The 12,426-nt window shown below is 39.8% G+C and overlaps 2 protein-coding genes across 2 annotated transcripts; one reads left to right on the top strand and one right to left on the bottom strand.

Moving 5' to 3' along the window:
- Nucleotides 1–2,060: 2,060 nt before the first annotated feature.
- LOC140947601 (protein YIPF6-like) lies at nt 2,061–11,157 on the bottom strand. Its single transcript, XM_073396751.1, has 6 exons — nt 11,011–11,157; nt 10,813–10,891; nt 10,617–10,659; nt 8,921–9,049; nt 7,893–8,050; nt 2,061–3,428 (listed from the first exon to the last, which is right to left on the bottom strand). Exons 1-6 carry the CDS (start codon nt 11,137–11,139, stop codon nt 3,313–3,315), a joined length of 654 nt encoding a protein of 217 aa, XP_073252852.1. The 5' UTR covers nt 11,140–11,157; the 3' UTR covers nt 2,061–3,312.
- Nucleotides 4,805–6,698, top strand: LOC140947595 (mucin-like protein). Its single transcript, XM_073396743.1, has one exon. The coding sequence runs from the start codon at nt 4,909–4,911 to the stop codon at nt 5,626–5,628; it is 720 nt and encodes a 239-aa protein (XP_073252844.1). The 5' UTR covers nt 4,805–4,908; the 3' UTR covers nt 5,629–6,698.
- Nucleotides 11,158–12,426: the final 1,269 nt, after the last annotated feature.

Below are 12,426 nucleotides of genomic sequence, written 5' to 3' on the forward strand. Positions count from 1 at the left end.
TTGTGGGACTCTTCAAAGACTGCATCCTCAGAGACCCAGGAGCAGATAATGGTGGCGAGGGAAAGTCTCAATGGGCGGGAAAATATGACACGAAGAAAAGTAAAGAACGGCGTGAAGAGCCCCTGGGGACAATGTCTTACCAGATCAGTTCCAAACGGTCGCCGCCGTTCTGACTTCTGATTGGGCAGAAAAACACAAAAGTTTTCTGGCACCAATCAGAAGTCAGAACGGCGGCAACCGTTTGGAACCGGTCTGGTAAGACACTGTCCCCAGGGGTTCTTGTCGCCGTTCTTTACTTTTCTTTGTGCCATATTTTTCCACCCGTTTAGACTTTCGCTTGCCCCCACTATCTGCCCCTGGGTCCCCGAGGATGCAAAGACTGAGGCATGTAAATTGTGATTCAATGAGAAGTAATAAATGGTTCTGGGACTACTGTGCTTTATCCCTGAGTTTCATTCAAGAAAACTATGTGGCCACTAACGCAATACCAATCCACGTACACCACCGACACCTGAAGCTAAGGTAACTCCAAATCTCCAATGCTGCACAAAACAACGTCTTGCTCTTACGCGGTCCCAGCTCACGGTATTAGCCCATTGCACAGGTAAATCCAAGATGTCTTTAAGTTTAAATCAAACGCAAATAATAATATACAATGTATTGCGTTCCTGTGACACTTTTATATTGTCCTGAATTTTGAACTTCGTGTAGCGATCGAAGAACACTTGAAGATCCTCGACGCTCATCCCTTAAATTTTTCAGCGAACCGTTTGGCGATGAAAATGTTCGTATCTAGAAATCTTTCCACGCAATTTACGAGACAAGTCTCCGTTTTCCCATCCAGTTTACTGCCCGGTTTATCAACGCATTTTTCCCAGCACATGTCTGTGAAGGCATGAATCTGGCTTTGAAATCTCTGCTTTTGATCTTCGGCAATCAGTTCCTCCTGAAGTTTCCGATCGATCTGGGAGTTATTTGATGCTCCTCCAAACGACATTTTGCTGTTAACTTTCTCAGGAAACTCTTCCCAATGTAAAAAGTATTCCACGTGCATAAATCAAAATGGCGGTTCTTATGTTGCGCTAGCCTGGTAACGAAAGTTGGTTTCAGGTCCCGCTCACTCTGTCACGGTTGGGCTTGGGCTCGAGCCGCAAGGAGAATTGTGTCAATGTGTAGAAAAATATACTTATATTTCAATGATTTAAATAAAGCTAAGAGGGATGTTGACCCAAATGAGGAAAACAAGTGTGTAATGGTCCTCCTCATTTGAAATAAAAAGAATCCTGAAACTCATATTTGAACGAGATTTATTTCAAATATCTGCCTCCTACCTAACTAGACCACTCTTAATATAAGTAGCAATTTCTGAGAGTTTGTATAAGTAAACGTAAATATAAACATCTATACACTTTACGTACGTGTAGCGCTCACTTTAGTCCCAGGCAGACCTCTCGTGGGATTAAATTGACGATGAATGGAATGGAAGCCTGTACACAGACGGAACCTAATCTCTTTGCAGTGGCAGATCCTGGGGTGGGGCCCGGGGGCAGGCCCCCCCTTATTATTAGACTAAACTGAGGCCCGAAGGGCCGAAAAATTTTATTTTTTAACACCGGACCCCCCCCCCCCCCCCACCTTATCTCAGGGTCTGGATGACCGGCCCCCACCCCTTATCTGAAGGCTTAGATCCGCCACTTCTTTGTTCAGGTTGAGATTACGTATGCGACGCAGGCCAGAATGGTATAGACTACAATAAAAGGGTTCATTACAAATTTCCTGCTATAAATGTATACCGGACACTTAGTCCTAGCAGTCTATGGAGGTATTCTTCTCGTTAAGTTCTGGGTCTTACCAATTTCAACAACACTCCCTAATATTCCCAGCGTTTTTGTCTTTTTTTGGTAAGGAAATGCGACCACCCAAGGTTAGCGTTTTTTAAAATTCCTCTTTCTCATTAGACAAGCACTCAAGTCCAAGGTGGGACGTGTGTTCTACCGGTTTCTGTCCCCGACCATCATCACCCGAAGTCGAAAGCTTACTCGAAGGCTCTGTTATGTAGGTAAAGCTGGCTATGATATAAACCTTTATTTTCCAAAAGATCAGCGATGAATTGTTACGTTGCTTAAGCAAGTCCAACTAGACTGTCGGCAATTATCTTAACAGTAACGCTGAATAAACAAACGAACGAACTCTAAAATTAATGGACAATACAGAGTATTGTATTAAAAAGACGATAAATTTTAATCGTCCATTATTGTCCCCTCCTTTTGCACTAACGGATCAACAGAAACAGTTCTGTTCCTCACAGATCCAACAATATGCAACCCTCTAAACATACAAAATATACCTACTTCCATTAGCCCGAACAAATCGACAACACCTACGAACAACCACTTCAAACTTTCACCACAAAATGATGACCAAGGACAAAATCGCTTTGTTTTTACCAAATTTTCATCATTAGTAACAGTAAAATGCATGAAAGGCCGAGTGGAGAATATCAGAAGCATATATGCTTCTGAGAATATACATTAATGTTTAAAGGAAGCAATGACAGTCGCCACTCCCTTCAGAAAAAAGATCGAAGAAGGGGCCCTTCTCTGATTTCTGAGGGGAGGAGGCGGCTGTACACAGGCTAAATGACGCCTTAGGTGGCCACAACCCTGCAGTCGTTGTATGGTTGCAAACAATTTCACGAGAAGGGTGGAAAATACGCGCTACATAAAAATCTGATCTTACCGATGTTAAACCCTTCGCCAATGGTTTTTGTTTTCATCGTGTTTATGTACATTACTTTATTTTTCTAATATTTATTTTATGAGGAACTGCAAATGAAAAACTGCCGCGACAACTTATCTTTTCGAAGTTTTCGGCGATGGCACTGACTATTTCACATATTCTGTTTGTACGAAGTAAAAACTATCGGACTTGTCTGCACATTGAAGAGGCCTACTAAACATTGTGTTTTCACGGTTTTTTGTAACACTCAAAGGCCCTCAACACAAACCGTAGGGGCCTGTTCAGTTTCCTCAACACATTTTAAAGACGCTTGAAGGTCTAACAACAGATAGCAAGGTCCATTCCACCGCTGACCAATAGGATCGCCACTTCTGGAACCCGGATTATCCAATGAAAAAATGCCATATTAACATTGCGTTATGAGAATACATCTTGTCGCTTGGCAACCTTAACTGTCGGTTCAACAGTCAATCCCCGAAGACTCTTACTGGACTGCAAAAAAGGTTTAATATCCCCAGCGATTAAAAAGACGGAAGAGAGAACTTTGTAAGATGTTGTGCAGTATGTTCCCTGCTAGCCTGAGTGAGAAATGATCATCCAGCCAATGACAAAATAAAACAGGCCTATCGGATACACTGCAAGGGCTTTTCTGTTAGTTGGTTGGCTGTCTCCAAGAAATTTCACAGAAGCTACAAGAAAGACACACACAGAAAGAAAAAAAAGAATTAGGGTATGTTCGACTGACGTTATTCTGGAAAAGAAATACATTCTGGCTTATTCCGGAAAATTCTGTCTAAAAAAGAGAAAAAGAAAGGAACTGTTTTCAGGATAGGCATCGACAATGCAAAAAAATGGTGACAAGGAATCGTGGACTGCTATCTTATTTGTTGTAGCAAGAAATCTAGACGAAAATTCGTCCTAGCGAGATTATCGTACAGACGAAATTTCTTCATCCTGCGGTTAGGAGGGTTACATATCACAAGAGCACAAGAGAGAATATCGCCTCAAAACGAATCAATAATTTTTAACCACAATAACAATAAATTGTTCTTGTTACGTCATACTGCTTTATGTTATTGTACTCAGTCGACCATTGGCTTATGTTGAATTAGGGACGGGCAGGAGCCGATTACTTAAAAGTAATCGGCTCCTGGGACGGGCCATTAAAAAACTTATGGGGGCGGGGGAGGGGGGGGGGGGGGGCGAAGTACAAAAAAGATATTCGCGCAAGGGAAAATTAAATGACAAAAAAAATTCATGCACGCCAATTAACCCTAAAAAATATTCATGCTATGGCCTAAAAAATTTCTTTCAAGGAATTTGATAACGAAAAAAAATTCCTGCGGCTCTCCATAATCTCAACACTTAGAATAGCCTGTGTGCAGACGAAATTAAACTCTGGTTAGTTAGTTAACCAGAGTTTATTTTCGTCTGCGTGCTGACTACACTTAGAATAGACGATGAATGTTTAGACCAAAGAATGCTATTGTAAACAAAGAATAGAGCATTGCGTGACGACAATAAAAACGGCTGTATGAGGGAGACAAGGAAAATGATTACATTGACTCTAAAGTAGTAAGAGTAGGAAACATTTCCGCGTTATGAATAGTCTGCTACACAGCCGTTTTTAGTGTCGTCACGCAATGCTCCTCCACACTAACGGCGTTTGTGGGGAGGAGCGTTGCGTGACGACACTAAAAACGGCTGTGTAGCAGACTACGTTATAAAGGGCCTAACTGTTTTTTTTTTTCCTTTTTTTTTTTCTTTTCAACTTCATATTTAAGAATTTTAAGAGGACAAAAGCGTTTTAGTATCAGTATTGTTTAAAAACAGTACTGATGCAAACGCCTTTTTCTCGTCAGTTTTAACAGGGCGGAGACCTTTTTGACTCTTTTAGTTAAGCAACAAGCAACAAGCAACATCGAAATGATTTCCATTTAAATATTTCGCTTTCAGTGTATTAGTTTCGCGAGCTTTTTGCCCTCGGTTTCTCTGGTAACTTCGGGCGCAAAATGCAAATTCAGATCTTCGCTTGCCACGTGTTAAATTATGCATAAAACAGAAAGTACAGTGACGGAGTCACGGCCAGTTGATTCTGCAGTATACTGAAGAAGGATGTTATGAACGAGTTTGTTTAGAACTTGAACGTCAAATCCCACATTGATAGACATGTGTTCTAGAAGATTTTTGCCCACGTTTACGTTTTCCATCGCTCTGGGTTGTCTTTTCCTCGGAGGTTATTACTGGTTCCTTAAGGCAACTGTAAACGGCGGTTATACCGAATGGTCGGCTTGGAGCGACTGCTCTAAGGAGTGCGGTGAAGGGACCCAGAAACGACATCGTTTGTGCGAGAACCCGTCGCCGGGGAGGTATGGTAAGGACTGTTATCGCTTCGGTCCAAGCGAGGACGAGAAGCCTTGCTTCTTAAAAATCTGTCCGGTTGACGGAAGGTTCAGCCAGTGGACTGCATTTACTAAATGCGATAAAACGTGTGGCGGAGGAAAGCGGTTTCGAACGAGGCAGTGCAATGACCCACCACCTGTGTTCGGGGGGAAAAACTGCGAGGGTGAGACGAGACAAGAAGAAGCATGCAACACAGAGCCTTGTCCAGTTGTAGACGGTGGATTTTCGGCGTGGAGTGAGTACAGCGCTTGCTCGGTGACGTGCGGTAAAGGACAGAAGACACGGACTCGAAGCTGTACTAACCCAGCGCCGAGCAACGGTGGAAAGCCGTGTGATGGACCGGCGAGCGAGACGGCTGATTGCGATCAAGGTCCTTGCCCGACACCTCCAAAACCAAAACCTGACGAAGAAGAGAAGAAAGCTGCCGCTCCTAATCTCCCGCAGCAAGCGGACGCAGCAGAAAAGCCAGAAGAAAAGAAACAATAACAAAGGAACCATGACAATTGAACCGTGTTTTTAAAAAATATGGGGATTAAAGACTTGCAGCTGACGGATCAATTCAGTAAAGTTGAACATGTGAGCAAAAATTGTCATTCTTTGAAAAATACCGCGAGAAGCCGACGACGTGAGGGAAACAAGCAAACAATATGCGATGTCTTGAGGACAGAAGAATATAAACAAGTGGAGTTTCTCACGCACAACGAACTAATGTTTACGCTAAAATAAGATTAAATAGATAGGCGAATTTTAAATCACTTGTGTAAAGCGTACTCAGATGTATATGATATTCAAACGTGTCAATTATTGACCGCAAAAGCACTCGTTAGCTATATCCACAATCACCCAACAACCAACTTTTCGGTGGAGAAAATCGAAAGGTAAAGGGTCGCCTACTGTTTATGAATTCAAAAGAAAGTTTTGTATGTAATACGAAAAGGAAAAGAATAGCTAAATATTTTAGCTCACTGCCGGAACTACTTCTCAAGGCTAGGAGACAAAAATCACGCCAACTTGATACAGAAGGGTCTGTTTACATGGAGGTGGGGGAACCCCAGATAGGTGAGGTAACATGCGGCGGGTCACCCCTCCTAACAAGTAAACGTGATCAAATATTGTACGGAGAGACGGGTTACCCTACCAAAGCGGGTTACATGACCTACTTGAGGTCCCCCACCTGCACGTAAGCAGGCCCTAACTTTTCTCGAAGCCTCGATTTTACTCGAGGGACGGTGAGTAAGAGAATTATTCGTACTCACAACCAGGAGATGAAAATGAATACAATGTGGAGTGAAGTACAATAACATTATTTATCTCCACAAAAAATGTTTTGGGAAGCTGAGGGTTAATTTAAGGGGAAGAATGTTTACAAGTCAGAACAGTTAAAAAACAAACTTTTCACCAGGGCTTCAATATTTAGAACATAATTAACAAGTCTAGGAAAAATGACAACAATAATATCATCATTTGTAAACTTGTAGGTAAATAATGCATTTCACTGAAGCCAAGTAGTCAATAAACAACAAGACCTTTTGGTTGTTTACTGCCTGTTGATTGAATATTTTTCTTGTTTCATTTTGACAAACGGAATGGCTCAATCAAAATGCTGCTAGTTTAAGTTAAACTTTATAAGTACTAACAAAAGAACTGCTGATTTGGTAGGGAGTGTTTACATGACACCAGGGAAACTTTCGCGCGGTGCAAGTCCATTCTGGTTCCCGCTGTATTTGTTTCATGATATCACCACAAGATGTCACGCTGGCACGGGTCACACCGGCATGAGTTCACCTCGGTTGTTGTACTGGAGTGCGAATTTCACTTCGGTAGGAAATTTTGCAGTGGTATCGACCAATAAAAAATATTGTTTCAGTGTGAAATCCGTCTGCCTGTGGGCTGGAATGGGTAGCGCACGCATAGTTTTCATCAATTCAGGATGGCATCGTCATGTCCATGAGACAAGGAAAAAACATCCAAACATGTAAACGCATCATAAAATCAAGAAGTCATCCTGGTATGAAACGCCCGCTGCTGCAGGTTTTGTCATGTAAACACCCCCTTAGTAAGAGCTGAATTTTACCTCGTGAAATTACTGTCCTTTCAGTAGACATATGGCTAGTGAGCCTAAAGGTATTCTAGCTAGTGTACAGCTTCCCCCTCCAGGAAAAAATTGGGTCCCTTTTTGAGGGTTGGAGGAGCTGTACACAGGATAAGGCAAGTCTTGAGCTCCATAACACTTGCAAATGTCATAAGAGGACTGTAATCTCCCTAGCCTACGACGTAGACAATGATAATTTAACCTAGGTTAGTAACGTCTGGCAAGCGATGCCTAGATCCTTATTCCATATTCCCAATGGACTCAATAAATTACCAGAAGGATGTTTTCAGTTTCTTTTCAAAACAGACCAATCATGGAGTGTACTCAAATCCTTGTACAAAAATGGATGCCCAGAACTAGATTTCTGTGTTGTTTCACAGACAGACTTAACCAGAGTTTAGTTTCATCTGTGGCACAGGCTATAATTTCCCCAGCTTTATCACAAATTAGACAATACAGGGAATGATTTTAAATGTCCACATTACAGGGTGTTCAATAAGGTTTTTAGTAGGTGGCAAAAGCTCTGCCCAGAGTTGGCAGAGATGGAAAACACCAGTGCCTTTGGGGGGGAAGGGGGCGGGGACATATGTTCAATACAGTTAAACTGGAACAACAATTCAGTTGCTTAACTTACAACTTACACAGTACTCTGACTTACCAATTGTTGACCAAACAAATCCTAGTATGACCAGAATAAATCGAACAGCAAATAGGAGAGTAGACTGTTTAGCGATTAAGATAAGCCGGCATGCCGTCAATGCTACATTTAGAGGTAAAATGCAATATCCAAGCACACAAATACTCTGGAAAAATGATCTGCAGTATTAAAGGGAAAATTATCATTGGATTAGCATACATTAAGATACAGTAGAGTTCCACTTTCTAAAACCCTGATAAACTTCAATCAAAATTTAGCTTCAAGCACTGAAAAGCCCAGGACTGAAACCTATTTTAATAATAAAATATTTGCCAACAGAAAAAGTTGAGTTGTTAGGCTACAAATATTACCAACCATCATGTACACGATGAACTCTCCGTCCCCACCCTTGACTTATTTTAAGACGGGTGTCCAAGACCTGACATATCAATGTCAAGTTTTGACCAGCTAAGAAAATGTGTTCTTCAGCCTCAGCATGGATATGTTGTGGCTCAATTTTGTTCTTGGTTTAATTTTATTTTCCTTTGTCTTTGGGTACGATAATGAGTGATAATGAGTTTGAGACAAAGGAAAATACGATTTAAACCAAGGATAAGATTATTGCACCACAACAGATACACCCACTTTTTGGTCAACAACTCACATTGACTAGTTGATCATAATAAAAAATTGGCAGCCAACAGATAATTTAAAAAATATATATTATCAATTCTTGATTTAGTATTAATGAAAAATCATTATTTTGTTGATCTGTATGACGAACACAATTAATTGGACACTTGTTACAGAGCCCTTTGCATCAGCAATGACAGAATGTTTGCCTAATAGCAATCACTTTTCCAGTTAATTAACGACTAGTTATATCATCAGGACACAACTTGTCCATCCCTACTGATTGAACATCTTATTTCTAAGGTCATATCTTGTGGACAGTATTGCACATGCCTGAACGGCTCAGCAATACATCTTACGATTATTAGTAAAGATTTGCATAGTATGGTTAAAATATGATACTGTACAATACTTACATTGTTCCACCCAATAGCTTTGAATTTACAGTGATGACTGCAGATCCTACCCACACCACCACAAAAACTTCGGCAAACTGTGGCCCACCGTCATTGTTGCTGTCTACCACTTTGTGTCCTTGTAACATCCTACACATCAAAATCAACCCTGTGAGCATGCATTTATATATATCACACAGCCCTCTCAAAACATTTGGTTGTCTTGAGAAAACAATTGATGCAACAGATCTTGTCAATATAAATCATGTTATTATTCATTCAAAATATTTCCCCAATTCTGATTGGCTAAAAGCACATGCATAATTCACCATAACCAGTTACTGATGACCAAATTTGGAAGAATTTTGTGTTTAACGAGGAAATGACGTCAAAAATGCAGCCTGCTACAGGTTAAGGCACCGTTACCGAGAAGACCTGGAGACGAGGTTGAGTTGTTTTGGTTGTGAAAAAAAAAGGTGGACATTTCACTCATTTCAAGAGTAAGAACTACAGCTGGAACTAGGCAAAATAACAGCTAAAAACATGGCAAAAACAGAAAGAAGACAACTCGGAGGGCGACATCTGCTATTTGGAGAATATTATTTTGCAGAGCTGGACAAAGCTAAACGCACACTTTCGAAGATGAACTTAACATCGATGCAGGTAAGCATGTTTAAGCTATGTTTTAAACTAGGAGTTATTTTGAAAGAATAATAAAGCAATTAATGAATTTGGCTTTAGTAGGATATGAAGAATTACGCAGATCTCGGAAGGTGTTATCCACCTTGGCCTTCAGCCTCTGTGGATAACAACCTCATCAATCTGTTTAATTCTTCATATCCTACTCAGCCTCATTCATTAACTGCTAAATAAATAAAATACCCATGTGCAGTAAGCAGCAAATGTTTTGTTAACTAGCATTTAAGAATCCCAGAGGGAAGAGCAAAGAAGTGAATGTAGATTCACTTTAACAAAAAAGGAGTCAAACCAATGACCTTCTCGTTATAATACTAGACAATATATTATATTGTGTGTTAAAAGCCTGTGCAAAAAGCAAATTAGGAGCTGTTTTGGTGGCCATTTGTTACTATGGATACCACAACTTTCAGAAAATATGTTATTAGTATGGGCAGCATTAATCACATCGGGCAGCATTAATCACATCCCCAAAGAAGAAATTTAAATCATCAACATTTTATAGAACTGCAAAGGTGACATTTAAATGTAAAAAGCAATTGCAAACTAAAAGGCTTGATGATTATTTTAAATTTTTGAATATTTTATTTTATTTCCACTTTGTTAAATGAAACTGGGCCATAATCTACTGAAAATTTTTATTAAAAATAATATAAACACCTTCAACACTTCACGGGGGCAAATGCTTTTACTCCAACAGAAATACTCACTCTCTTCACTCTACAATGTCAACATTATGCATTCAATGGTCACTTATCCTTGTCCCCGAAAAAGAACCGACATGTTTTAGAGTCATTCAAATGTAAAATATGTCCCTTATGTCTTCTTAGGAATCTTTAAGCCTTAAAAATTATTTAAGGCTTAAAAAAATGTTTGATATACAGGCTTTAGCTCATGGATCAAAAGATCATATGCACGCTACATCGTGGGATAAATTAAATTTATACCAGTTCAAGGCATTCTCACAATAATAATTAACGTGATGATAACATCAAACCCATGACATCAAATATATACTTACATAGCTAATAAAACACAGAGGATTAACGGACCCCAAAGATCCCCTGACGAGAGAAAATATACGGTCAGAATTCAATTAAAACAGAAGCTCTCGAATATAAGGTTTTAGACCCAACAGATCTGAATAATAGCTGTAAGCTTACTTCAACTTCTATCAAACAAACATAAGTAAGTGTGATATAAAAAAATATTCTTACAGTCTCTCAATAAGCTCTTGCTTTGTCTTGGAAGAAGAACATGAAGAAATTTCTTTCCCACGGCTTTTAAATCTCGCTTCTATATCAGAAAGTATGAAATGATAGATTAAACAAATCAGAAATAAACATCAGTGTCTCGAAATCATAGCGGGTGATCACAGGCTAGAAACAGCGAAATACCGTTCAAATACAACTCACTAATGTTTCCAATACAGGCTCATCTAGTGTGCTAGGTCCTTCATCTTCTTCAGGGGCTCCGGGTACAGTAATATCCCCTTCAATCTCCACATTTACGCTCGTTGGAACAAAGCCTTGTTCCGACGCCATTTTGAATTTCTAACTTCCCCTGCGGGAAACTGCTGACAAGTAATTTCAGGCGGACGTCAAGATAAAAAAAATTAGGTCCGAAATGCGTTCGTAATGGCGTTGACAATTAACTATATTTACAAATACACTGCAAATTTATGGCCTGCTTTTATCCCTTTATATATGTACTGTGCTCAAAGAAAACGTATTGACGCATACCGTAATTAAGAACAACAGTATTTAATATCAGTGCCATGGTATACAAATAAAACTGCAGCAAAAAGGATTTTTGATGTGCTAGAACTAATTCAGCCGATTACTCCTCTAGGGACAAAGTTCCAGAGAGAATGTCTGCGTGAGAGATTTTACTTGCTATCAAAATCATGTGTCAGTTTCTCTTAAGGAAATTTAATAAAAAGCTCTCGAGGACCCCTATACGGATGGTAATTAACCTTCAAAAATGATGCAAAAAGAGCGGAAATCAAGTATTGTGACACAGGAGATAAAAATTTTAATTGAAAAGGAAATATTAGCTTTTTGGTTCGGGGGATGTTATAAGTTTAAATGTAAGTTTAAACTGACAAGGAATCGAAATTTTTCCCTGTTAGCAGAGGTCTCTGAATGCTGAAGGAAAAAGAAAAAAACTATTCTAGCAAAGAAAAAATTGGTAGCTTTGTTTTAAAAAGACGGTCTCGTTTAATTGCACCGTTTACTCAGTTGAATCAATTTGGCCTTGACAAGTAAGCTGTCAAATTATAAAAGGTGTATGTTTTGTTTTGAGAAGTTATGAAAGCAAAAGAGGCCTTTAATTACGACTGGTGGCGTTGAAAATTATGGACTACAAAAAAAATTTCCACCATCGAGTTAATGTTAGTGAGGCGAGGTGAGTTTGCACAAAAGTAAATTGTTCTCTACTGAAACGGTACAAAATACGACTCGGCTTTTTGTGATGACTGTTATCTTCGGATTGTAATCAGTTCTTGGCTTTGTGCAAAGCAACATTTTAGTGAAAATGAACTCAACAGCTGAATGCAATATAAACTCGACAGAGGGTTTTATTGACGGTAAGAAATGTGCTACGCAAAGAACTCTCGTCATAATAAACTGCGCTCTGAACGCTCCACTTATCCTGATTTCTATCAGTGGTAACACATTGGTAGTGGCCGCTATGATAAAAACGCCACGCTTTCGATCATCTTCAATGGTGATGCTACTTAGTTTGGCTGTTTCGGATCTTCTTGTTGGATTAATTTCCCAGCCATTTTTCGTTGCAAGTGAACTCACGAAGAATACACTTCTCGAAAAGCT

The sequence above is a fragment of the Porites lutea genome, chromosome 9 (genome assembly GCF_958299795.1).
Source record: "Porites lutea chromosome 9, jaPorLute2.1, whole genome shotgun sequence".
Lineage (NCBI taxonomy): Eukaryota > Metazoa > Cnidaria > Anthozoa > Scleractinia > Poritidae > Porites > Porites lutea.

Excerpts from the sequence above, each read along its gene's own strand:
- LOC140947595 (XM_073396743.1), top strand. The coding sequence starts at position 4,909 with ATGTGTTCTAGAAGATTTTTGCCCACGTTTACGTTTTCCATCGCTCTG.
- LOC140947601 (XM_073396751.1), bottom strand. The coding sequence starts at position 11,139 with ATGGCGTCGGAACAAGGCTTTGTTCCAACGAGCGTAAATGTGGAGATT. Across the intron at positions 10,892-11,010 it reads AGCCTGTATTGGAAACATTA|AAGCGAGATTTAAAAGCCGT; the intron begins GTGAGTTGTATT and ends TTTCTGATATAG. Across the intron at positions 10,660-10,812 it reads CAAGAGCTTATTGAGAGACT|GGGATCTTTGGGGTCCGTTA; the intron begins GTAAGAATATTT and ends TTCTCTCGTCAG.